The 26,859-nt window shown below is 54.3% G+C and overlaps 1 protein-coding gene across 5 annotated transcripts; it reads right to left on the bottom strand.

Annotated features, from left to right (window-relative positions):
• Positions 1 to 1,881: 1,881 nt before the first annotated feature.
• TWF2 (twinfilin actin binding protein 2) lies at positions 1,882 to 26,791 on the bottom strand. Of its 5 annotated transcripts, XM_086469699.1 has the most exons (12): positions 26,737 to 26,791; positions 16,702 to 16,779; positions 12,345 to 12,523; positions 10,679 to 10,774; positions 9,798 to 9,902; positions 5,740 to 5,772; positions 5,585 to 5,617; positions 5,073 to 5,129; positions 4,207 to 4,332; positions 3,960 to 4,110; positions 3,431 to 3,552; positions 1,882 to 3,253 (listed from the first exon to the last, which is right to left on the bottom strand). In XM_086469699.1, exons 1-12 carry the CDS (start codon positions 26,759 to 26,761, stop codon positions 3,086 to 3,088), a joined length of 1,173 nt encoding a protein of 390 aa, XP_086325825.1. In that variant the 5' UTR covers positions 26,762 to 26,791; the 3' UTR covers positions 1,882 to 3,085. The 5 variants fall into 5 exon arrangements, with proteins under 5 accessions (XP_086325825.1, XP_086325826.1, XP_086325827.1 ...); XM_086469700.1 differs by lacking the exons at positions 5,073 to 5,129; positions 5,740 to 5,772; XM_086469701.1 differs by lacking the exons at positions 5,073 to 5,129; positions 5,585 to 5,617; positions 5,740 to 5,772.
• Between the last annotated feature and the right edge of the window lie 68 nt (positions 26,792 to 26,859).

Here is a 26,859-nt window from a genome sequence, read left to right as displayed (position 1 = left end):
GCTCCTGCCTTCTCCCTGGGCTAGTGCAATGCAGAAGCAGCAGCTCCAATAGGGAGAATCCTTCTCCTGGCATCTCCTGCCCCAAAGCAGCAGAGATTCCCTGATGTCACCCCCTTATTCTTGCAAACTGTTAGACACCAGAGACTCCACCGCTCAGCTGTGCTCCTGGCTGCCTTCACCCCTAGGCTCCAGCAGCAGAGCCAACGGCCTCCCTCCACACACGATGTCCCTGAGCCACCAGCCCTGCAGCTGGGACAAGGAAGGCGTGGGATGGGGGAGCAGGATTACGGTGGGACTCACCCCCCACTCCTTGGTGTGAGGGGGTGGAGGGCTGTGCAGAGCCAGGCTGTGTGCATGCCCAGGCTGCCCTCAGCACAGCACTGCCTGCCTGCCTGCCTGCACCTGCACCCAGCCCCTTGACACCTAAGCCAAGTGAGGATACAGGTTGGGGTGGGATGGAAGGGATGGGCACCCAGCATTGGATCTGCAGCTTTCCCACAGCCACGTTGTCCTTTGGCACAGGGGGGCTTTCAGCTGGGGATGGCTGCACTGGCAGGAGGACAGGGGCAGTGAGGGAGGCAGGTGGGAAATGGGGGACACCCCTCACTCCCCCTCAATATTTAGGCAAGTTTAAAAATTACTGAGCACAGAAGGGGAATAGGATCTGAAGAAGAAGGGTGCTTGTCAAATGGCTCTAGTGGTGTCAGCCCAGGATTATTAGTATTTATATGCAGAGGGAGCTCTCCTTTGTGGAGGCTGCTCCATGCATAGCAGCATCTTCCCTTCCCCTCTGTGCCAAAGGGAAACCCATTTTGGGTTGGTTCTTTTTTTGCATTAAGCCTTTTTTTTTTTTTTTTTTCTTATGTTTTACAGCCAGCTTCCCAAATCATCCATCTCATCCTGGGCACAGCAAGTAAAGCTGAGAGATGGCACAGCCCTGACCTGCTGCAAACCGTAACAGTCTCGTTGCAGGAGCTCATTTGGGGCTTGGGCTGTGCCAATGCAGTACACAGGGAGCCCTTCTGCTGGGAAACCTGCTCAGGACACCATAATAAATTAAAAAAAAAGGTTATATCCAAATTGGAGCTGAACTCTGGGCAAGGAGGGGGGAAGCAGTGGCTTTCAGTGGCTGTGTCACAAGCTGGGACATGCTTCCCTGCTTCTCCATCAGGACCCACTGTTGGGAAATTCAGACCCCAGGCCAGCTAGTGTCAGATTTTGGCTGTTGGTCTTTTTTTTTGGATGCTGAAGAGCTCTGGCAGAGCAGCTGCTCACTCCAAGGGAGAGGTAGGGTCCAGCTCCCCTCCTGGGAACCTGGAAATCTGTGTTGCCCTGGGTGAGGAGTGGCAGGGATGGGGGCCTGGGATGTGGGCAGACTCTATCGCCTTCCTGACTCCTATTTTGGCTCAGCATCGCATCCTCCCACTTTCCCTCCCCATCATCACACAGGAATTCACCCCAGCCAAGAGAACAGAAGCCCCAGGCAGCAGTGTCACAGCCTTGCAAAATCATCATCAGCCCTTAAAAAAAAGGAAAGCTGGGCTGAGCAGAGATGCCACCTCCCACAGCCAGCTCTAGCTCTGCACATCGCTGGAGGAGTCCAGCATTAAAACCTCTGCCGGGTAGTCCAAGACCCCTGGATTAAAGTGTAAATGTCCTTGGGGGGGGGGGGGGGGGGAGGGCTGGGTGTGGCCATAGTGGGCAGGCTGCAAGGGTTGCCAGCTCCTGGCTAGCGACATCCAAGCAATTTGCTTTGCAGCTCCAGCACCCGTGGCTGCTAACTGCCCAAACCTGGGGAATCCAGGAGACCTCCAAAGAGCATCAGACTGTTTTAAAAATACTTTATTCTTTAGAAAATACAGCGTTCAGTACAGTGTGCTCTGCTCCCCCCCAGCTTCAACCTCCCCACCGCCTGCTCCACCGAAGTCAAGGCAACGTCGGCACGTTCCTCACTGCAGCAGGAAAGCAGATGGCAGGTTTCACCGACCCCGTTTCCATCTTCCCGGGGAGGTGGGCAGCTCTCGAGCCCTCACTGGTACCCAGCAGCAAGGTGCTCTCTCCCCAAGCCCCCAGTGAAGCCTAACTCACAATGCCAAGCTTGACCCTTGGAGCCAATGATGGCTGGGGAAGGCCCCAGGTGGGGGGCACGCAGGGACCATCACACTTCCCCACATGAGGATTTGGGGTAGTCCATGTGTTTTTTAAGACATAGGGCTGCCCCAGACCAGAGAGCCAGCAGCAAACCCAGGCAGTGATGGTGGGGGCTGGGGCACGTGGAGGGGGGTACCAGGGCTGGGGGGGGGGGTCCCTCCAGCTCCCATCCTAAACAGGGATGGGGCTGAGTCAGGGCTGTAACAGTTCCCTCCGAGGGGAAAAGACTTATTGGAGGGGTTCAAAAAGGGGATGCAAACATCACCCAAAGGCAGAGTAACCTTTCTCCAGGGCCAGGCTGAGTTCAGGACTCAGGGGGGGACCTTTCACCTCCCATGGGCTGGCTCCCCCACAGCGACAAACTCTTGCCAGCAAAGCCCACCCCAGGGGGAGGGGTCCTGCCCACACCCTGAGGGGGTGCAGGGTTGCCCCAGGCCTCGGGCAGAGGGGCCGTGCACAGCGAGAGGGGGACAAGGGAGCAAAATCAGTGGTCTGGGGGAGCAGGGAAAGAAGCATTTTCTCTTTTCAAACAGGAATCCCCAACACCATCCGTTTCCCTTTGCATAGAGCAGCTTGCAGGCGAGCATGTCCTTCAGTCACCCAGGGGACACCAAGAGCAGCAGCTGTGACCCCAGGGGGGGACAGGAGCAAGGCTGGGGACACAGCCCTGCTGCTCCCATCCTTCGCGGGCGGCCCTGGGCTTGCACAAGGATGCGTGGAAAAGAAACCAACAACCCTGAACCCTCCCCATCGCTCTGCCCCCAGGAGCAACAAGCCATCCTGATGTTTAAAAAAGGAATGAAACAGGAAAGAAGAAAGGGGAAGAAAAAAAAAAAAGAAGGCTGAGATGGAGGGAAAGATCCCCAGGTCAGCAGAGAGGAAGCTGGGAAGCGCCGCAGGGATGCTGTCCATTCACCACCTGGTCCTGCAGGATCTAACTGTCCTCGCCATTCTCACCCGGCCCCTTGATCAGCCGCTTCTGTCCCCGTTTCCCCACGGGCCCCTTGGGCTTGGCGAAGGCCTGCTTGAAGGCATGCTGCTTGGGGTGCACCTCATCGTAAAGGAACTCCGCTGTCAGCTCGGCTCCGTCGTCAATCTCGATCTGCGCCCGGGGGCAGCAAGCAGAGGTTAGCAGCTTCCTGGGATCTTGACACCCACCTTTGGGGCACCCAGCTCCCCCGAGCCCACCAGTGGGGCCGGACCAAGGCTGCAGCACAGTCCCTTGCAGATGTCCAGCATGGGTCTCCACTCCATCACCTCTGGGTGGGCTCACACTTACCTTCTTGGCTATCTCCAGGCAAAACTCCTGCTCCACGGTGTCCAGCAACCGGCTCTTGCAGCTGGAGTAGAGCATACGCTCCTTGATGCTGCATTTATACCCGGGCATGGAGTAGATAAAGACTGCAAGAGAGCAGGGCTTGTGGTGCTGCCTGGGCTCATGGCCAAGAAGCATCAGGCAGCCGCATCCCACCCTGGTCATAGTTTTTCCAGCCCTAAGAGTCACCATCTACTCAGTGACAGAAGGCAAGCCATCCCATCCATCACCCCTCTCCAAACTCTCCTGGTACACCTGCTACACAATGGCTGCACAAGTCCTCCATGGCAGCACCCAGAGAGCCCTGCAGTGTGTGTAGCAGCTTCTTTCGGCACCAAAGGACTTGCCAGCACTCACCGCATGAGGATGGCAAGCAGTCCTCTGCTGACCATCCCCATCCCCATCTCTGCTTGCTCTCCACATGAGCGAGGGTCCAGGGAGAGCAGAGATCAGCACAGGCTCTAACCAGTTGCCCCAGTGCTGGGGCACTCACCGACAGACTCCAGGTAGTCTCCCTCGTGTGAGTGCTTGTACAGGAAGAAATGGTAGCGAGCCGAGTCCTGGGGGATCCTCTTGGGCAGATCGGCAATCTCCGTGGGGCTCGTGTGCACCAGGTCGATGGTCTCCCGCTCCAGATCCAGCTTCTGACAGACAGAGAGAATGGTGGAGTGGATGGGAGTGAGAGGCAGCAGCAAGAGGCATGGGGAGCGGGGTGTGGGGGAGCCATGTGAGGGACCTACCAGCTGGATGTAGTTGATTTTCTTCTGCTTGAGCGCCTGGATGGCTTGCTGAGCATCCAGCTGCAGGGGGAAGGCCAAGCCCTGTAGGGTCTGATGCTTGCTCTCCACGCTGATCTCCGTCTTCACCTGGGGACAGAGATCACTCCCCGTGTCAGGCCAGAGACCGGCAAAGGATGGAGAAGGGAGAGAAAGGAAAACCGGCCAGTGCCTTCTCATACAAGTTGCTGCCTGACACCCGGCTCAGGGACCATGGCATTAAACCACCAAAAGTCAGCTAGGCTTGGGGCGGCGATGCTTGTCACCATACCGCACGCCAAGAGATCACCTGACCCCAGCCATGCACCCCCACGCCCCCTGCTTCACTCCCAGCAAAGACCAGCTCAAACCCAATGTTTCCCAGTGAGTCTCTGGCAGGGATGCTGTGACCAATGCTGGCATGTGTCCATCTCCGATCATCTCTGACCGCAACTTGCGGGTGATGGGGGAGCCCTGAAATCACAGCACTCAGCTGCATAGGCCCCCACCGGTGGGGAGGGCAAGCCCCTCCTTGATGGGTTAAACTGCAGCAGACAGGCATTCCCTCTGATGCTGGAGCTGAGGAACTGGAGATCCATAGCTCAGAAAGATCCCAGATGCTGTTTTCCCCACAACCCCTGCAAGCAGAGGCTGCTGCCCATACCCCAAGCAAACCCCCTAGTCCAGGAGATTGAACCCCACTCCAGAGAGAAGAGAAAGAGATGGTGGAGACACCACATCGCCCCGGGTGCCTCCATCCAGACACAACAGGAGGGTCCCTGACTGGGACTGGAGGGTGCCGTGAGCCAGCAGCGGGGAAGGGGGGGCACGACGCGGCAGGCACAGCATACCTCCTCGGGGCCAGGGTACTCTACCAGCGATGGGCAGCAGCAACAGCCCCCCACCATCTGCCACAGAATACAGGGAGATGGTGTCACCTCAACGGCAGAGGAACCCATCCCACCTCAAGACCCCCCGCCCCAGGTAAACAGTGCAGCAACGCTAACCCAGGTGCTCTGCAGCAAGCATGGGTCCCTTTCCTTCGTGATCAGTTTATGGAGTTTTGGACAAAGACAGTCAAACCTTCTTTTTTTTTTTTTTTTTTTTCTTTTCCCTCCCCGATAGAGAAAAGGAGGAAAAATCAAGGCATGCCAAGAGAAAAGCAGGAGTTTTAGCTCACATCTCAAAACCAGCTCAGCAGCACCAAAGTGAATCTTGTTACGAGGCTGCCCTTTGTTACAGCAGCCCCCCACGGTACCCACACCCCAGGGAGACAGTTGACCCGGGTGCCCGGAGCAGAGCATGCAGAAAAACACCACCAGGAGAAGGAAAAACCAGGCATCAAGCAGGCAGAGCAGCCTACCATCTCAGCGCTCGAGTCCTGGGAACAGGAATCCTGCGAGCACAGGGAGAGGAGACATACTGTCAACAGCACCCCATGCGGGGACAGAAGGGGGACTCGTGAGAAACGAGAAGGGGTGGGGGACACATGGACATGCCGGGAGGATGGAGGCGTACCATCTCTCTGCTGGAGGCCAGGGAAGGTAGGTCCTGGTGGCTCAGGCAGGGAGAGCAGCAAAATATTATATGGGAGGCATCAGTGCTGGGGAGGAGCAGGAGGGAGAGCCCCAGCCCCAAGCCCTGGCAGCCCTGTACACAGCATCTCTGCTGACATCCCTGTGCAGAGCCCATCCTTGCTGGCTCCCCAGCCAGGGTAGCCCCAAGCCAGAGTCTGGAGGAGTTCCAGCAGTCGCAGCAATAGATTTTGGGTTATCCTCCTATATATAGCATATACTAAAGGTTTGGCAGGAAAAAAATGCCCAAGCCTCTATCCATGCCAAGTATCCTGGAGGATGAACAGGGTATGAACGTGCAGCTCTTGGGAAATAATTGCTCAAGGGTTGTCTGGTGCCAGGTGGGCAAGAGGTCTGGCTGACCTCCAAGCTCTGCTGTCCTGCCATCCCCTGGGGTGTCGTGGCACCAGCAAGGGCCTGAGGGTAAGTGCGCAGGGATTCAGAGGACAAACACATGCTCACCTGGCCCTACCCTGTGGAGGGGTGTGGCACAAGGACATTACCACTGCCAACACCTCCAGATCCTCATGTTTCTCCCCCCATAAATGCAAGGAGGCTGAGAGGGTTGTAACGGGACCAGAGAGACCTCAAGCTGCAACACCAAGCACGCTGAAGTCCAAAAATCCCAAGAGGTGGAATGTTTTCCTAGCAACGTCAACTCCCCCATATACTTCTGTATTTTCCACTCCTTCTCTTTTCAAAAACATTAAAAACTGGCTCACTGAAACACTCCCCAGGGCACAGCCCAGGAGCTGTGCATGGGACAGCTGTGCATGGGACAGCCGAGCATGTGCCGCACCCCGTCACCCCAGCCCCAGCCTTGACGGTAGCAGGCTTGGCTGAGGGGTTATTTTATATTTTCTTTAGGTTATTTTTCCCCCCCCTTCTCTTCCAAGGTGCTGACCTTGGCTAACGAGCATTTCTCTGTCTTATGGTGAAACATTCACGGGGGAGGTTCTGGCGAACTCTCTGCTTTACCCACCCACCAACACTGTGGGACAGCTACAAATGACATCTCCTTACATGCTGCAATGGCACGGTCACCTTTAGTTCCTCTTAATTCTTCTGCCTCATCCCCCAGCTCCAAAGCTGCCTCCTTCTCCCCCACAGCCCCATCCTGTGATACGCCTGGCTCCCCTCTGTGTTTCTGAGTCTGCGATGCTTCTAGAAAGACTTTCCACTTGTGGGTGTCAAGATAGCTCAATGCCAAATTCAAAACCATTTCTTAGCCCAGCTCAGTAAAGCTGGTGATGCATTTTCCAGCTATTGAAAAAAAAAGCAAATAGCAAATCTTTGCAAGCTCCCATCCAGCTATCAAGAAGGGTAGCTCACGACATTGCCTGTGTCCATACAGTCCTCAAACCACAGGGGAATCTTGGCTCATGCAGCCTAAAACCTGCTTTACCAAAGGCTGGGCACCCTCCTGGGGGATGTGCAAACCCGAGTCCTTCTTATCTTGGTGTAAAAGGCCACTGTGCTGGTCCCAAAGCCACTGCCATGCAGCCATCACCTCCCCGCTCCTGCTTTGCTGCTGCCTTTCCCTTCCCACCCCTTCTCTGCACTCGTCTGGTGGTCAAGGAGGATCCCAGGGAGCTTCTGCTGGCCCAGAAATGCAGGCACCTTTGGGGTGAAGACGGCAAACCAGGTTGGCATCTCAGAGGGTCACGCATCAACAGCATTGGAGGAGAGGAGAGCTGCAGCACCAGCAGCATCTCCAGGCGAGGGGCACAGCAAAGCACTAGTGAGCTGGTGGCTTTTAAAGAAATGTCCCTTGTGTCACTTCCAAAATCCTAATGGATTGGTTGAACCCAAGGGGATGCACATGTCCTGAACCACTAGTGGGGGCATGAGCAGATGAGCAGAAGCACTGAGGCCAGGGCTTGCCCAGGGGCTGCTTCCCAGGTCGCTGCCAGCCCTGACTGCTCGCTCCCACACACTGGATCTGCTCCCCCAAATGAAACTGCAACGTGCACACACGTGCAAGGACCCTGCAGCCTGTGCACAACACGCGTGTGCGTGCAACAACCCTGTAGGCAACATGCAAGGCTGGAGGCATTGCTGTGCTGAGCAGGGTGCTAGAGGCTGGGAGCTGCTCTCATATAGCCCCATCTCGATCATAGCCCTCTACTTTGTGTGGCTCCAGAAACTATCTCGAAGCCGCATTTACCGTAGAGTCATGCATTCCCCCGCCCTGGGGAGATAAGTGTGAGTACTGAGCACCCTAGCTGTAGCTCCCAGCATCTCCTGCTCCATGCCCGAGGCTGAGCAGGACAGCCCCTGCACCAACACAGAGACTCTTCAGCACATGGCCACTTCCCACCTTTAAATCCACAGGCAAAAATATATCCATTTTCCTCTCTTTCTAAATGCTGGTGGCTGCTCCCCACAGCCCAGGCTGACACAGGGGACAGCATGCCTTTAAAATAATCCCCAACCAAATGAAACAGCAGCAGCACCTTCACCTGGGAGCTGCATCTTGCAAAGGCAAGGGTGGGAAGCAGAGCACAGCAGACTATAGAATCATGGAATGGTTTGGGTGGGAAGGGACCTTAAAGATCATCTAGTTCCAACCCCCTGCTGTGGGCAGGGACACCTTCCACCAGACCAGGTTGCTCAAAGCCCCATCCAACCTGGCCTTGAACACTGCCATGGAGGGGGCAGCCACAGCATCTCTGAGCAACCTGTTCCAGGGCCTGACCACCCTCACAGTAAAGAATTTCTTCCTAATAGCTAATCTAAATCTACCCTGTTTCAGTTTGAAACTGTTACCCTTTATTGTCAAAATCAACCAGAAAATAAGCACTATGAGCACCACCTACCTGGATACTTGACCCTGCCAGACACAGCTCAAAAAACCCCCCAAAACTACTTAATCCTGCAGCACTGTCCAGCCAAGGCAATCGCACAGACACCAAGCTGCAGAGCCACCATCAGAATCAATCTCTCTCTTCTCCAAGCGTGGGCATCACCTTAGATCCTTCTGCACAAATCCTGCCCAGCCCCTCCAGGCTGGGAGCTGAGATAACCACAGCAAGACTCACACGGTGGTCTCCAGACCACCCCTTGGTGTCATCTCCCAAACGCCCCTCAACTCCATCGCCCCTAGACTTGCTTTGGCAGGAGGTTTCCTCCTGCCTTGTCTTTGCCATTAATTACCACCAACAGGCTGATTGGCTTTGTGTCTCCCACACATGTCCTGAGCCACCTGTGAACACCACAGCTGCAGTACTGGTGGAAGAAAGCTTCTCTAGAGATGAAGGTTTTGACAGCATCCAAGTGAAATCTTCCCACCCCAACAAAATCCTGCTTCCAGGTGGTCTTCCCACCCAGTGAACTAATCTCCTCCCCTGCTTCAGTGCTTCACAGCACCACAAAGGCTGGCATGAGTGCTGTCAGATGCCGGCAGGGAGATGATGGTGTTACAGCCTTGTCTGCCCCCAGCGTTACCCTGTGCCACTTCAACATGTTTTTCCAGCACATAAGCCCCCAAATTTAGGCTAAGATCTGTATTTCTTGGGACAGCATCCCTCATATTTATAGCTACAGAGGAAGAGGAGGGGAAAGCAGACTGCTGCAGCCCAAAGATAAGCCTGAATTCTTCCTGCCTCCCCTGCGAATTCAGACTCAGCTCTGGCTTTTACCCCAATACCTAGAGGTTAGACACTGCTACCTGCTTTCAGCCTCAAACCATCTTCTGACTGCCAATAATAGTGCACAAAATAGAGCTCTGAGCTCTGAGCTCATGTCCTAGCAAAGAGAAAAAAAAAAAAAAAAAGTCTGTAAATCCCTCTTTATGCTGCCAATTTGACCCTGAAGATGCCTGATGCACCTTGGCAAGTGCATGAACAGTGCAAGTGCAGAGGTACAAGACAATCCAGTAAAAACAAGCTACGCCTTTCAGCTGGATCCCACACCTCCAGCAGCAAACACATCCCTGCATCCTGCATCCCTGTGTACCCCGAGGTTCTCGGGCTCCTTTTTCCCGGGCCGGTGGACACCCACCTCGTTGATGCGAATCTGCTGGAGCTCCTGCTCGGCTGCAGTCAGCGGGGCTGGGGCAGAGCAGGAGGACACATGCTTTTGGTAACCGCTCAGGGATACATCCTCCTGCAGACAGAGGGACAGGGATGAGGGGAAGTGTTGTTATCACTGCAGGGCTGGATGCACCCCCAGCCTTGAGGCTGTGTCTGAGCAACCCAGTGGGTCTTGGGCTCCCTCCTTACCAGGAGGATGAACCCAAGCAGCACTCTCAGATGCCTTCATGCAAAACTCACGCTCAATTTTAAACATTGCCCATGACCACCCGTGCCTGTTGAGATGACCCTGTCCCTCCCTGGACACCCATGGCTGTGGCAGTGTGGCTCTTCTGGTTGATTAGCTGGTGAGCAAGAAAGTGAGAGGAAAGGGCAGAGACCATGACCCAGGAGCAGAAGAGAGAAGCACCGGAGCTGGAGGGCAGCCGCTGGGGATGCTCCCTGGCTCCCATCGGCACCAGAAGCCCCAGCGGGGATCTGATGCTCGGGAGAGGCCCTGGCTGTGCAGCTCCCTCTGTGAAACGCCCATGGGAGAGAAGGAGAAACCTCCTGCCAAGTGCTGTCGGGAAGTGAAGCAGCAGCTCTGGCTGCTGGAGTGACACTGCCACCGCCTGGTGCTTCTTCTCCCACTCAGAGTAAAGCTCTGGATGCCTACTGAGCCTTCCTCCCACCTCTTCCACAGTCTCCATCACAGACTGACCACAGCCGTGTAGGCAGGAGAAAGTGGCAACTTGCTGTCCCCCCAAACGCCAGCATCCCGCATCCCACTTGGCTTTGGCACCGAGCCCGGGGTAGGCTGTCGGAGCTCAGGGTTGAACCCAAAAGGCTGCCCAGGAGCCACCACCATACCTTCACTGTTCCAAACATCTCGTCCTTTATGTGCCCCCCGCCAAACTCCTTCTTCACCGTTGCTCTGGTAGCAGCATACAGCATCTTCAGCCGGACCTGCATGAGGAGGGAGGTGGCAAGTGTGGTCAGAAAGGAGCACGGCAGGACCAGAGAGCAGCACCTCTGCACAAGGGGTGCCCAACGTTAGTGGCCATTATCCCACCACCAGCTCTGCAAACCTCAGCCTGCCCCGGGAGTCAAGCACCTAATTTCTAGCTCAGGCTGATTTCCAACTGCAGCATCTCTGGGCAGGGAGCAGCCAGGAAAACCCACCAGCACTGTTTCCAGGAACACCCACGCATGGTGCAGCCACAGCAAGCGCTGCCTGTGATCCGTGGGTTTATTCTGTGCTTTGCTTCCCCATCCCCAAGTTCCAATGTGTCATTTCTCACCTGCACCTGGGTAAGAGAAAGTGCAAATACCACCAAAGTCACCTAAAAGGGACTTTCGCCTTTCAGCACTTCTTTTGTATCATTCTTCTGCAAAATGCAGAGAAGAGCTTTGGCAAGTGCTCCTTGGTGCACCATTCTCTTGCGATATGACCCTCCACAGTTTGTTGAGAGATATATATTAAAATTATATACTACTATTATATATATACACACATGTACAAGTACACACATGCATGTGTAAACACATGTACACACACATAAAATTATATAGATGATATAATTTTCTTATAATTGTATATATGTGTGTGAATACATATATATGTGTATATATAATAATATATATTTGCTAGATATATCTCAAACTGCAGGTCTTTTTTATATATGTGCATTATAACATAATAACATATATTTGTTATATATGTATTTTTATATACATGACAAGTGCACATATTAACACGGCAGTAAATCTATAGAGCACACAGATTATATAAAATATATAACAAATATATATATAGGTATGTATGTGTGTATATATCTATATACAATGACAAGTGCACTTATTAACATTGCAGTAAGTCTCAGGTGCACTGAAAGCCCGTTATGGAGGTGCGCTCAACAAGACGGCATTTTCCAGGCTGTACCACCAAAATCCTCTAAACAAGCCTCCCATCCAACCAGCCCTTTTGCGCCACCCTCCAACACCGTCTCTGAGCCCACAAGCCAGCCCAGCAGGAGTCGATGCTGGCCTGGCCACTCACAGCTCCAAGGGAACCAGCCTGCCCGGCCCTTCTAAGGCTGACTTTGGAGCTGGGCCAGCAGCTGCCCTGCGTCAGCCCTCAAGGGGAGCAGTGCCAAGCTGGACACTCGACCAGGCAGTCGGTGCCAGTGCCAGCTCTTCCCAGCAATGCTTTTGGCCAGAGCCACGGTGGGACATCTCCATCCTGGTCCTGTGGTCCATACCGCTCCCCCCTCTACCTCCCAGACCCTCCACCTCCTCACGCAACGCTGCAAAGAGGACAGAGACACAGTCCTGGTGTATCTTACTGTGTCTTAAAAAATTTCCCTATCCCCGAAGCAGTCTTCACTTCTTAACCCAGGCACAGTGATGGAAGGTGTGAATGCTCCTCCCCAGCCTCAGCACAAAGTCAACTTGCCCTGCATCTCCTCCACCCTCCACCTCCCAGAGCACAACCGTGTCCCCACACTGGGGTGGCACAGCCCAGCGCAGTGCTCACCGGGGAGCTGTCGGGGGACCAGGAGATGAAGATCCACTCGTAGCCCTGGGCATTCTGGCTGTCCAGGCGGTACAGCACATAGCACGGCTGCTGCTCGTCCAGCAAGGGCAGCACAAAGGCATCATAGTCGGCATCCCAGCGCCGGGACAGCTCTTTGTGGGCTCCCAGCACGAGCTGTTCTGGAAGGAGAAGACAAAAAAGGTGGTGTTAGCTGAAGGCAAGGCTTAGCTCACCTTGCAGGACCACAAGTCAGCTCATTTGAGGGCTTGCTGCAGCTCCAGCACCGACAATGATACCATCCTGCAGAAAAAGGTCTCAAACCGTGTGCTGGAGTGTACACCCCCACTGGGGAATGCCATCGGGGCTGCAGCCACTGTGGAAGGGCTGGTTTTCTGCCAGCATCCCACTGCCTCCTGTCCAACCATCTTCTCCCCTCCCATGGTCTCCTCTCTTGTAGCCTCCTTCCACTCTGCTCCCTCCAGCCGTGTAGTCCCCAACCATCTCTCCTTGCTCACAGGGGAACATGAGACATCCTCCATCCCACCTGGACAAGCTCTAGGGGCACTAGAAGAAAGACCTCACAAGGAATCACCTAGATTTGGGGCACTGAGAAAAATAAAGGTTCCATAGCAAAAGCCAGGATGATAAGACCAAGCTGCTCTCAATGGACTCCCTGTAACCTCAGAGGGGTCAAATTCAGAGCTCATACCCGAAGACTGTGCTTGTGGGCACTGGAGATGTCCCAGAGACCCCGGCTTGGGGTGGACCATGCTGCCAGCAGAGCCCCAGCCTCTGGAAGCAATCAACATATTTCACAACAAGTGTTTGCATCTCAAGCGTCTGGAGGGTCTTCTATTCAGCCTACGCAAGTGGCAGTGGGGCTGGGAGCTCCACGAGCTGGGCAGCGCTCGGCTGGGATTTAAACACTGGTGCAGGCATCATATGAACATGAAACCTCCCCATATGAGGGTCAAACCAAGCCTGGGGATGGTTGGATGGAAAAACAATAGCGCTAGAGATGATCAGCATAGGTTGCTGGAAAACAACCTGTATTTTTATTCCATTTTAGATGCAGAAAAGTCTGAGGGGAGATGTCAGGACTCAGAACAAGATATAGGAAAATCATGAGGTGCCAAAGGAAAATGACTTGGGGCCTTGGACAGCTGGCCCTCCAGGGGATGCTCAGCCTGGCACATACACTGCCTCTGGACCTCTGCCCACGGCCCTGCAGCCCATTGGGAGCCAGAAAGCCCCTTGGCTTTGGTTGCTTTTCCAACCCTCTCCCTCCCATCCAGCTCAGCAGCTTTGAATCTCATGGCAGGAAAGCTTTTAAAGAAAATAGTTGAGGAATAAAGGGTTTGGGATTAATTACGCTCACCACTCTTTGCCATCCGAGCAGGGCATTCCCCTCTCCCAACAGTGGCATAGCCCTTCCCTGCCCAGTGCCACCCCACCACAGCATCTGCCACCGCATACTCAACCCAAAATAATTTGCACAAGTGACACACGCTACCAGTACAGCAACAAGGACAGCAGAGAAAAAGGGTGCTGAAGATACTTTACCTTCAGCAAAACTACCTGTTCTGAGAAAGAGAAGCATAAAACCCTCAATGTACCCCTAAAATAAACATAAAGCCCTGAAAATGTATTTGTGCATTGCAAAGACCTGGGATCCTGAAGGGTCTGCAAGGAATTTTGCCCAGCCAAACCCACTGGCAGCTCACTGGTGTCTCCTTCTGCCAAGCGTCCCGACACCTCATGCACAAGGCAATCACTGTGAGTCACTCTAGGTTACTCCCAGGCTGTGTCCAAGCTGGATCCCAGCCATGCTGCTGTGAACTGGCAGCCTCCAGCTTTCCCTTGGGCTGGAGGAGCCACTTCTGCCGCTCTGCTTCTTCCTCTGCCTCCCATCGGGCTCTCTGCAGTTCAGCTCAACCCATGCAGGGCCAAATTTTCCTCCTCAGGAAGCACTGGGAAAGGGAAACCCGGAGCAGCTGCCTTTTGGCAAAACATCATCATCAGCGATGGCTACTACAGGCTCCATTTCTGCTGCTGCTGGAAAAAGGGAGGCTGGGAGCGTTTCTAGCCCTCGAGGCTCCTGCAGAACTCAGCTGCAGGCAGGCTGCCTTGCTCCAAAATGCCCGTACAAGGCAGCCCTGCTTGCAGCTCTGGCAGGCACCATGGGGGGATGGCGCAGGAGCCAGGAGCCTGCAAAACTCCAGGCACGACATCACCTAAGTGCAAAGACACACACCCAACAAAGACCACAACGCCAACCTTGTCCAAAACCCTGCTGACAGCAAGGAGCAGAGCATCACCTAAAACCGTGCTGGACTACAAGTAGTTCTCATGCCAGGAAAGCATTGCTGAGCCTCAGTACACAACCTGCTCCCCCGCATCTGACCTTGGCTTCTCCAGGCCGGCCCCCAAAGGCAACATCAGCTCAAAGAGCTCCCAAAGGGTCACTCAGCCACAGCTGCTGTCCTGGGGATGCCTGGACACAGAGCATCTGCTGTAAGGCTCCTTGCACCTGCCATTACCTGCTCTGATATGCCCTAAGACTAATGCCCCATAGGGTAGAAGGTCCTCTGCAAACCATCAAGCAGCGCTGGAGGCTCCTCTTCCACATCCACTGTGCAAGGCAGGGCAGCTGGCATATCGTCCCCAGCCAGACTGAGTCCATCTGTGATGTCTATCTGGCCACTCATTACTGCCTGAGGCTCTTTCTCCTTGGGTAGCAGCAGGCTGATGCTTCCTGCGTTACAGAAATGAGTAGTGGTCCAGAGGGACCAGGCAACTTGGGACAAGATGTGTGGGAGGGCAAACAGGAGGTCCCTGAGTCAGGCTTGTGGGACCATCACCACCTTGTCCCCAGCAGACCAAGACCTTTGGTGCAAAGATGTTTCTGGGTCTCCTCCTTCCACCTGCTTCCCCAGGGAAGACTTAGGCTCTGCTGCATCTCAGAGGCTTCTGCAGACACCCAAGCTCTTCCAGAGCTGCACATGCTTAGTCCAGGCCAGGGGAAAGGAGCCATCAGGGTGGGGGAGCCAGACTGGGAAGCACAAAGCACTGTCGAGTGAGGTTGGTCCGTGAAGCAGCTGCTGCCGCCAACTCATTGAACAGATAAATATATCCTGTTCAGCCTGAGTGGAGATGGTGGGATGTGCTTTCCGTTGATGGTAAAAAGCCTCCCTTGCTGGTATCACCAGCCACAACCCAAGGCCAGCAGCACAAGCCCTAGCAACCTAAGTCCAGGCTTAGGGGCACCCATGGCTTATCCTAACGCAAACCTGACTTCCACTTTTTAAATTAAAAAAGAGCCAAGATACCAACATTGTTGTCAAAGATGCTCCAAAGAAACAATGCAGATGTCACATCCCAACACATGGGGACCTCAACAAGGACAAAGGACAACACCAGTGAACCTTGCAGTGGCCCTGCTGATGTGTCCCACATGTTTCAAGTCATGCTGCTCTTCACAGCCCCTCCGAAGGCCAACACGGGCTCCTTATGACCACAGGCTCCTCGCAACCACGTTCACCTTGGCATTTGCAGCGTGGTCCTGGTGGCCCAGCCAAGGGAAGTGGTGCTGCCAGAGCATTAATGTCCCGGCTGCCATGAGAAACAAGTCATTCATATGCAATTGTATGAGGCTGAGGTGATGGAAAACCTACACCATGGAAGCTCCCCGCTGGGATGTTCAATCAGTGCTTTGCTCTGCTTGCTCATTCAGTAGATGTAGAAGCCACCCAAAGGCACCTTTCCATGGGACAAACATGGGCCGACTGAGGCCAGCCTCCAAACTGGGCTAGGGGCAGCCCTGTGCACGGGAGCAGGGGCTGGACTGGGCTGGGTTTCAGAGCTTAGCACCCCTCACGGAATGCAGTCAGGGCCCTGTGCTGAGCCCCGCACCAAGGAGCGCCCCCCTGCCCCGAGCGCTGCCTTGACTGGCATGGGGTGCCACATCCAAGGAGGAAGATGCTGCCCATCTGCCCCAACCAAGGTCCCACGGCACCCACAGCAGCTTTTCACAAGGCTCCCATAATATAATTCAACACAGCAGAAGCAAAAGCCCCCCTGAGCACAGCACCAATCCTCAACACCGGTGTCAGACCACCAGCAAAGTCACTGCTCCCCGCTGGAGCTGCCCCAGAGCTCCAATAGTTGCTCACTAGCACACCCAAATTTTGGACTTGTATTTCAGGTCCAGGGTGCCATGTGCCAGGGAGCCCCAGCAGCATTTTCCTTGGGGTTTACAAAAACATGAGCTGGCACCGCAGCAACAAAGAGGGAAGGAGGAGAGGCAAAACAGAGAACCAACATGGTGTAAATCAAAGCACTTAAAAACGGGACTTACCATCCTCAATGACAACCTTGATGAGCCGAACTGAACCGTTTCGGGCTTTGGCAAAAAAGTCCCTTAATTCCGTGGTGGCTGAAAGAACCAGAAACATTGTGATCAGATTTAGCAGTCAAAGGAGGTGCTGGGCTGCTCGGCAACTGGCCGGGGAGGGGAGCAACTTGGCAGGATACAAATTTTAAAAAGAATAAAAATATCTGGTGCCAAAAAAAAAGGATAATAAAAATAATAATACAAAACCCAAACAGCTGGGAGCAAAGTGCTGCGTCTCCCCAGGCGTCAGAGTTAAATAGCAGCTGGGAGTGCATGTGATCCAGAGAACTTGATACTTGGCCTGGGTGAACATAATCACCCAAATTTAGACGATGGCTTGGCTGGCGCAGGCAGGGAGAGCTCAAGTGACAAGTTTATTCCCTTTACAGAGCAGCACGGTTTCCATACAGGGGGTGGCTGAAAGATGTCTCGACAGGCTGTGATGTCCTGGGCTTGTGACACATGGTGGGGATGCTGCTCCTGAGGTGGCTGGGGACCAGCACAACTCCAAACTGGAGGCACTGGTTTGAAGCTGAATACCTGGAGAAGGCAAAGGCAATAGCCCCAGCGTTTTGCTCCAGAGCCACTAGTGCTTTTGTTGCAGAAGGCTTTTGGGAAACATTCCCCCTCCCTGAGCACCAGGCACCAGCAACTGGTCTTCAGCTACCAGGTTGCCAATCCTACCAGGAGGCAGCAGCAGGCAGTGGATGTTGAAGTGCAGCCCACAGCTGGTGTTGGAGACTTAATCTGCCCACCCCAAAAGCATCACCAGTGCAGAGCTCCCCATCCCAACTGGGACATGCTATGTGCAAAGGCAACGCCCAAGAGATGAGGCTTGGAGGGGCTGAGCCCCCCAACAAGGAGCATCTCCCAGCTCAGAGAGAGCCCAGCATCTCCTAGCTTGGGTCCCACTGAAAGCCCCTTCAATTACATGCCCAAGCTCCTTCCTGGATGTGGCCACACAGCCAAGGTGGTGCTGTGAGTTCAAAGCTGCATGCAGCTCTGTGCTTGCTAGAAATACTAAAGAAACAGGCAATGCAAAGATTAGAGACCCAGGCAGACACCCCTTAGTCCACACCAAGAGCCATGCCAGGAGCTGCTGTCAGCAGCCCCCTGCTCCCGGCGCTTTGCCGTGCCGCCTGCCCATTACTGATCACCACATCGGAGCAGCCCACAGCAGGAAGGAGCCCTGCTTCGGTCCCTGGAGCCTGAGAGTATCCACAGTCAAGGCACTTTGCAGAGAAAGCCATCCCTACATCAGCCAGAAAGGTGCAGTGGCTGGACAAGCTACTCCCTGCTGGCAAAGGCCATATCCATTCCGCTTCAGTCCCACCAGCAGCAGGTACCGCCCTTCGGTGCAGCGCCCCAGCTTCACCACGGGAGAAGCCTTGACATTACCCATCGCCATGCCGGTGCCCTCTGTCTTTTGGAGGCAGACCCTGGGCTGGGGCACTGCCTGCAGCTCCCCCAGCCCTGAAGGAGAAGGAACAGGCGTGGATTTCTCCCCACGCACAAACACTGATGATGATACAGGCAGAGGTGGACAGGGATGTCCTGAGGAATCCCCCAGGGAGCTCCTGCCTGTCCCTCCCAAGTGATACATCTGAGACGCATCTGCCCCACCAGCTCAAAGCCTGTCCCGATCAGAGGTCCGCATGGCTTCCCCTTCCATGGAAAGAAAAGGCACAAATGAGAAAGTGCTCCCAGGCTGGTACCCAGCAAACAGCAGCGCTCCCAGACAAATCCAGAGATGCCACCCCAGTAGGATACCACGGGCACACAGACACCCCAGCAAAGGCACATCAGTCCCTAGCGGCATTTTAGGGGACACACAGAAGGTTTGCTGGTGTAATCCCACCACAAGCAAACCATCCTTCTCTCTCCATCAGCATTGAGGCATGTCGCTCTCCCAGTGAAGACCTTCACCCTCTCCCAGCGGCGAGCTCAGCCATTCCCACCCAAAGATGCTCTGATATTTTTAGCCCTTTCCCTGTTGAAAGTGGCTGTTTCCTTCCGGCAGCATCTGTGGTTATTGCAAACACAGGCAGCGGAAGAGAAAAAAAAAAAGAGACATTTATACACCCAGGAAACTTCATGTAGGAGACAAAAGCTCCTAATAAGCATTAAGCTTCTCTAATTCCTATTGCACTGCCAAAATAGGAAAGAATAATGTTGGTCTTGGATGTTTCTACAGCATCAGCTATGGGGGAGAAAGTGGAAAGCTCTGCAGCGCTAACTAGCTCACAAATTCGTCTGGCATGACCCTGTCCTTCCCAGAGCCCAAGCGTGTGCAGGCATCTGGAAAATCAGGAGCCTGGGCAAATGCAACCCCCCAGGCCACCCAGAAATGCTAGGAGTGCCCAGAAGTATTGGATGAACAGTTGAGATCACAGAATCACAGAATGGTAGGAGTTGGAAGGGACCTCTGGAGATGATTGACAGTTGAGTGATTGACAAGTGATGGCCAAGCACTGGGATCTGTGTACGTACAGAGGGGTTTAAGCAGACAGGGAAAATCACAGATGCTGCTGGAGGAGCTGAGAGCATGATGGGAAATACCACAAGGTCTGCCAAGGAGGGAGATGCTTTCCAGAGGAGATAGCAGCAAAGCTTTCAAAAAAACCTCAGAGTGGGCTTCCAAGCTTTAATTCTGCTGAAATTAAAAAAAAAAAAAAATTAAACCCAGAACACTGAACAGTTTTCATTCAAATAAAAAAATCCCCAGGTGTCTTCAATGTCCCCTTCTGTCTCTCATGATGCAAGCCAAGAGCTAGCAAGGAGGGAGAAGAATAAGCTAGCAAAGGTTTTCAGCACAAGCTCAGCAACTTTCATTACAGCATGATTACGACTTAATTGGCACAGCAGACTTGATGAGATGGCTCGCATGCCTGAAATATTAATATAATATAAAAGTCTACAGCCAGCTCTGGAAGAAAGGCAGGGAGAAGACCTTACCCTGGAGGTGGAGGCGAGGGGTACCTCTGTCCCGAGGCATTTCCCTGCTGGAAAGTCTCCACAACCCAACTCAAGGGCTGAAAAACCCACGTGTGGGGAAACCACAAAAATCAGGGAAAGGGAGGAGTGACGGGGCAGGGGACTGAAGAGGGACCCGCACGTCCAACTCAGCCTCTAGACATGGGTTCCTGGAAAATCCTGGAACAAATAATCCAGAAACAAACCCAAGCTAGGCTACAGCCAGCGGGAATCTACTGAGAGCAAGTTGCATGAGATCAACCTAGTGTCCTCCAGCAGAGCCACAAACCTGTGGGCTTTAGGGGTGTCAGATCACTTTTTAAGTATCTCCAAGTGTTGGTAGCCAGCTTGGGAAACATGGTGGTGGTTAACTTCTACAGCACAGGCACAAAACTGCATGGGTAACTCACTCTGGGAGGTATCAGAGGCTGGATTGAGCAAGGTCTCCTGGAGACCTGTGATGGGTCCAGCTTCAGTCCACATTCCCATGAACACAATAGTGCTTCCTGCAGCTGTGAGGTGGGAAGCTAGAGGAGATGCAAGCACACACTGAAGAATTCACCTTTCTCTCAGGGGACTGGAGAAATGGGCTGGGAAAAAAAAGAAATAGGATGAAACTCAATAGGTAGCAAAGTACCATAAATAGGAGAAGGACCAGCTACACCAATGCAGGGCACGGTCCAGCAGCTTCAGAGAAGAAAGGCGGGCCACAAGCCAAGTTCAGGTTAATCGCTTCATGTTGTTGCAGGCAAAGTCATTCGTGAAGGCACAAACAAGAGCATGACCACGTTATTCAGTGCTGACAAGGCTGCAGGCATAGCACGAAAAGCATGTCCAGGCTCAGCACAGTGCAAGGAGCAAGGCACAGGACAGACAGCACCTATGCCAGAAGGCGCAGTGTGCAGGAGCAACAGAAGGAACCAGGGCTGGTCAGCCCACAGGAGAGAAGAAAAACGATGAACAACTTGTACGGGTTTTCCAGCTAGAAACGTCAGGTCCCCACATCAGTATTTTGGAAGTCTTGCGATGAGGGTGACCAAACCTCCTGAAGGACACCATGCCTCCATCCCTGCCTGAAAAAACTCTAGAAACCCTCCCAGGATGCTGCTGCTTTGAGGCAGCGTGAGCTTGGCAAGATCTTGAGGAACCTTCCAGCCTTCTGACAAGGCAGTCCTGCCATCGACCCTTCTGGCAGACAGGAGCACCCATGCCTCCTCAGCCATCCTCCCATGACAGCCCAAAAATTGCCTCCAGTCACTGAGTCATGCAGCATCTCCCTCTCCCACCTATTCACAGGCTGCAGATGAGTTGTCCCCTATTCATGAGCCATCTGCATTTAGCAGTATGCTTACAGCATGTCCCAGGTCCCCCTGAATCACAAAACCTCCCTGCCCAGTGGCACCTGCCATTAGGGATGGAGGGCTGAGCAGACCCAGCCCTCAGCACCAGGGCACCCAGGCTGGGTAGCTCGTGGCATGGCAGGGAGGTGACTGTTTGGCCAGCGGTGGCCTTCAGGTGGCCCTGACCATGCAGACAAGCTGCCAAAGTCGAGCTGCTCACGAAGGGAAGGCACGGTGGCACCTCCCCTCTCAGCGGCACAGAGCAGGCGTGGATCAAAGGCCGAAGACCTCACACCTCAGGGGCCAGTGGGGCAGCCAGATCCTTGCACCTACTGAACGGACATACTTTGCAGCCAAAGCAGGTGGCTGCCCTGCGCTGGGATGCAGCCATTTGGATCGGTCCCTGGGAGATTCCAGTGCCAGGGCTGAAGCATCACACTTGCCTGAAAATGCTGTGAGATAGAGCAGCGAGATGGTACTTGTGGGTACCACCTCGCCACAAAAGCTGCTCCCAAAGCTGAGCCTTTTTTTGATGTTCACAGCCCCAATTAGCTTATCTGAGCAGAGCCAGGTTGTCACAAGGCCGCAGGGAGAGAGAGACACCACGCAGTGATGACAGCTGTAGCCACAGCAACGGGACAGTCTCTCCCTGGGGATGCCAAGGGTGCCAGCGGAGCTTCCTGCGCAACCCTTGGGGGAAGCACCGCGGGGATGGGGATGGAGGCGACAGCCACAACGCCTCCCCTGCATCTTTCCCTCCTCCTTCCTCTCGCTCACTTGTTGGGGGAGCAACAGGTTTTTGCTCTTATTCGACCCTTCCCAGTCCCACCAGCATCCCGATGACAGCACCCAGCTCCCAGATCAATAATACATGCTCCCTGAAACAGATGCCTCTCTCAATACATTGAGTCATCTAGCCCTCCCGATGAGAAACCGGAGCCTCCAGCCATCAATCTTTCATTCCCTGGACATAATCGTCAAGGTGACGCAACTCTAAGTGGCTGCTTCCCTTTCGCCATCCAGGGCACAGCATGCCTGGGATGCAACAGGGCAACTTAGCCAAAAATCTAGCCACAAATCTGGGTAAAACTTGTCCAAGCTCCAGAGATGCTTGGCCACAGTAGTTGAGATGCTGATGGATAAAACACAGTTACACTTGCACCACCCACACTTGCCCTGCACAGGCAGCTCTGCCCAGCTCCTGCTGGGGCATCCAGGAAAGGACACAATAGCAACAAGCACAAAATAGCTGTTGCTGCTTCTAAAATTCCTCCTTTTCAGTCTATCCCAGTGTAACTCCATCATGCAGTGCCTGCTCAACCCACTTGCTGCAGAGAGCTTTTCTGTTGATGATGTAGCTGGCCAGTTTAAGTGCTAAGAGGATTTTATTTCTCACCATGGAAAAAAAAAAAATGTCCTTGCAGGGAATCTTTTCTCCAGGAAAAAGCCACAGATGTCAGAAGAAAATAGAAAGAAGGGGGGCGAGGGGAAATATCTGAGCCAGAGCGAGAGGACACAAGCAAAGCTTTTCTCCCAATTTTCTGTGGTGCTCTGCATATCCTGCAGGATTTCACACGACTCCTGGTCTGTACTGCAAATCCTGCCCAGAGGCTTTCAGCCACCCGCCTGATGCCAGCCATTTGCTTCTTGACACCTGATTTTCCATGTGCGTGCCCAGGACCTGTCTTTTCTCTGCTCTGACACCTCGGATCAGAGTTATCTGGCCCTTCCCTCGCTCCAGGGTAGGCAGCGCCCACCCTGTGGGCAGCATTGCTCAGATCCAGCCAGTGACACAGCATCCCGGAGCCAAGTGGCAGTGCCAGCATGCACAGTCCTGCTTTGCCTGCAGAAGTTGATGGTCACTGCTCCTCTTCTCTGCCCAGTAAAGCCACCACTGGGAGCATTGGTTTGGGCATCCGGGAGGATGGGGACCCAGGGACAGATCTTGGCAGAGATCTCGTTGAATTTACAGCCTCTTGATGCACACTTTCCAAGGGATTTTCTCTACCCCACCACTTTAGGTGCTTAACTTCAAGGGGTTTGACATCTCAGGGTTTGTCTGGTCTTCCACTCATGCTGTTGCTCTGGTCATCCTGATGTGCCACCTGCTGGGACACGGGCCAGTGCCCCAAGTGGGCATCAACTTCCAATTTGGGTGCTGGCCCCAGAAAAGAGCTCAGAAGCAAGGGGACGAGCTCCTCAAGACCATCCTCGCAGCAGCCCAGTGCCCTCTGTGCCCCATGGACACGAGGGGCCATGGACCAGCCATCCCTTCTCCTCCTCCTCCACTGATGGCACGGCGTGATGCATCCCTGGTTAGGGAGTTACCCCCAGCATCCCAGCCATAAAGCCGTCCCTGAGTTCAGGCAGCCAGGCACCTGGGGAGCCAGCGCTGCCTCCCAGCATGGTGGGAGAAGAGGGGCCGAGGAAGCGGTGGATGGGGAGAGAAGCTCCTTCTTTCTTCTCCGGCTTTGTTCTCACTGAAGAGCCAGGAAGCCGTCTGCTTTCACAGAAGACCTTTGCAGACCCAGCAGCTCCTGGGTTCCCCCTTTCTGCTACTTTTTTCCCATCTGACATCATTCCTGCCTGTGCACATCATGGTTATGCTTCTCCTGAAGCAAATGGTAGTTCCTACCAGATGCTTTCCCAGTGCAAGATCCAGTCCTGGGGCAAAGCTGAGGCTCAGCCATGGATAGGACGAAAGATCGTTATCCCTACATTTTGCCACCTCTCCTAGAAAACAACAGCACCAAAATCTATTTTTTTTGGTTGAAGAAACAACATGCATTTGGTTTGTTTACTTTCTAGATTAAAAAAAAAAAAAACAAAAAACCCACTATTAAAATCTTTAGTAGGTTCATTAAAATAAGTCTATTAAAGATAGACCTTTTTCTCTCTACCCAGAGGTCACAAAAGAGCATCCAGTGGCAACTGGGTGACCTCCCACCACTATCAAAGCCCTGGTTCAGTGTCTCCTTCCTAAAGCACAGGGGCCAGGCCTGGATTTTAAACTCAAACAGTGAATGCTATCCCCATCTGACACAGAACAGGGACTGCAAAAATACTTAGCAAATCCTCCTAGCTGTAGTTAAAAAGCAGGTTTCCAGCCCCAAGAAGCCCACAGCAACCCTCAACAGCTTCCAACCGCCTCCCAAGCCTGGTAGTCTCCATGGCAGCTCGGTTTTCTCGCCAGCACCTTTGAGGGAGCTGCCACAGATACCCCCAAAAAATAATAATTAGCCTCTTGCCTCTCCGTGAAAGGCTCAGCCTTGATTAAACACCTTGAACCTGTGGCTCTCCACTGCCATCATTCCCCCTCCCTGGGGACCACCTGCTTCTCCCCAAAAGCCAGGATGACTCAGTAGCATCAGAGCGGGGGGCTGCTCCGGGGGCTCCCCCGTCACCACGTCACCCTGCTACCGCACTGTCAACCAAAATCTCTCGCCAGCTTGCCTGGAACTTCCCCTAAGCCAGCCAGCAGGTCCGATCATAATTCCCCCAGGAGCAGATGACTTCCTGCAAATGGGGGAGAAATAGGAATGAAAAAACACAAAGCAACACATGCACACAAATATAATGAGGCCCCAGAAACCAGGAAGATGGGGAAAATCCTTCCTCCTCCTCGGCAAAAAACAGACCTCAGCGTCTCAGCAGAGGGGATGAATGTAGCAGCGGGATTGCTGCTCCTCATTCGATATTGAATCTGCTCTCTGCCAAGCAAAGGAATTGATTTGATCACCATACCAGGATGGGGAGGACTGAGATACCCCAACCCACCCTGGGGAGGTTCCCTTAAAGCCCAGAGCCCCCCAGTTCAGCACCGCAGGTGTGGGAGGGGCAGATTTGAATCCAGAAAGGAAACTGCCACTTCCCAGAAGAGGGATTGCGCAACAGGGGACGGAGGAGAGGAACCAGAGAACTCAGCCACCCAGAGATGCCCAAGATGCTGTGAGAGCGAGACCACGCAATGCAAGTTATTTTTCATAATGACGGGGGGGTGGTTTACTCCACCCCCAGCTTGGGGATATGCTGCCTGGGCAGAGCCGTTGGGTCTGTCCCCACCCTACACTGGCTGCAGCTCCTCGGAGGAAGTCTGAGTTCCTTCCCCCTTCCAGCTGAGCACTGCTGACGGGGCACGTTATGTCCTACAGGCAACGACAACTTGCAGCGACTTTCAGCGCTGGTCCCAGCAGGGTTTGCCAAGCGGTGGGCAACCAAGGTCGGCGAAGGTCAGCTCTCTCAGAGACCAGCTCGTTGGCTTCGCCAAGCCAGCGCACCCAGCCCCGGGGGTGCAAGGGAGGGCGGCATCAGCGGCGGTGGACGGGCACAGCAGTGAGCAACAGGCTGCAGCCTCTTGGGGCGCAGGCAGCACAACGGCCTGGCCTGCACCAAACCCCACGGGAGAGCTCTGCAGAGCGGGGCTGGCACACCGAGAGTTCAGGTGGGTGCTGGAGTTCATCCTGCCTATTTTTTAATTTTTTTTTTTTTTTTTTTTTTTTTACAGTAGAGAGAATATTTAACTAGACCCTGAACTTCAGAGTCTCAGCTTTAACCAGAAGCAACAAATCTGAACCCAAACATCATCAGCTACCAGCACTCCCAGGCAAAGCAGGAGAAACATCTAAAGACCAACACTAACCGCTTCTCAACTACAGCTCCTCCAGGAGCATCTGAAGAGGAAGGATGCTCTCGACCATGCACTCAAGGAACAAGGATGCTTATGCCACAAAAGAAGAGCAGCTGCAAATTCAACACCCTTGTGCAAAGGTGCTGGTCGTGAGGAAGGGAGTTGCGAGGCCAACATCCCAGCTCCCCTCCTGTGGCACGCAGTGGTGCTGGACTCAGACCAGCACAGAACAGGGCTTCAGGGGTAACTGCTCTCACATCCTTGCTTGCATATTGATTCGGTTACATAAATTATGCAGCACCTCTACTTCTGATTACTGTTGTTAATTGAGTCGGCAGGCGGGGAGCAGGAGGGAAACGCCATGAGGGGACGCAGGCGTGGACCGAACGCACCCATAAATGCAAAAGCCAGGTCCTGTAGGGAGCGAGCAGAGAAAGTGGGGAGCTTCCCCCCAAATACAACAGCAACGGTCACGCAGGAATTTATGCAGGCTCCCCGCAGTCCCCCTGGGAGGGGGGCCGAGCATCACGGCAGGGAGGGGAGATGTAACCGGGGCTGATGTGGGGCTGCGGCGAAGCAGATCTGCCTGGATTACGGTGCTGCCGCAGCAAAAGGCATCTTCACGATCGGTGTCACGGCGGTTTGTTGAGCATCAGCCCAGACAAAGGATGCAGGAGAGCCCCTCACCAGCGGCATCCCCGCAGCCAGACCCTCTCCTTCACCTCCTACGAGCAACCAAATGCTCCGACCCTGGCTCACTGCCTCCCCCCCCGCCTCCAACGCCTGCTTGCAGGAAAACCTGCCGGCTCCTTCGGGAAGCTTCATCTTACCGCCCCCATCATCGCTACCGCGACGCCGCCCGGCAGCCTGCGGCGGCGGGGCCCGGGGGATGCTCGGGGCGCGTCCCCGCTGGGTGCCTCCCGAGGGGCGTGCAGGGGAGCAGCCCAGCCCCGTGGGGTGCGGGTCGGGCCCCTGCCGAGCCCAGCACGGCAGCGGGGGCTGCAGGCACTCCGCGGGAAGGGGCGGGATGGGCCGAGCGGCTCGGCGGGCACCGCTTACCGTGGATGCCGGTCTGGTGAGTCATGGCTGCGCTCGGATCCCCTCCGCTCCGTCCCGTTCCGCCTCTACCGCGTACCGGGCAGGAAACCGCTCCGCCGGCAGCACCGCCCGCTTCCGGAGCCT

Source organism: Leptosomus discolor, chromosome 9, assembly GCF_034619465.1.
Source record: "Leptosomus discolor isolate bLepDis1 chromosome 9, bLepDis1.hap2, whole genome shotgun sequence".
NCBI lineage: Eukaryota > Metazoa > Chordata > Aves > Leptosomiformes > Leptosomidae > Leptosomus > Leptosomus discolor.
The sequence above is the reverse complement of the archived record's forward strand: the minus strand, read 5'-3'. Positions and strand labels throughout refer to the sequence as shown.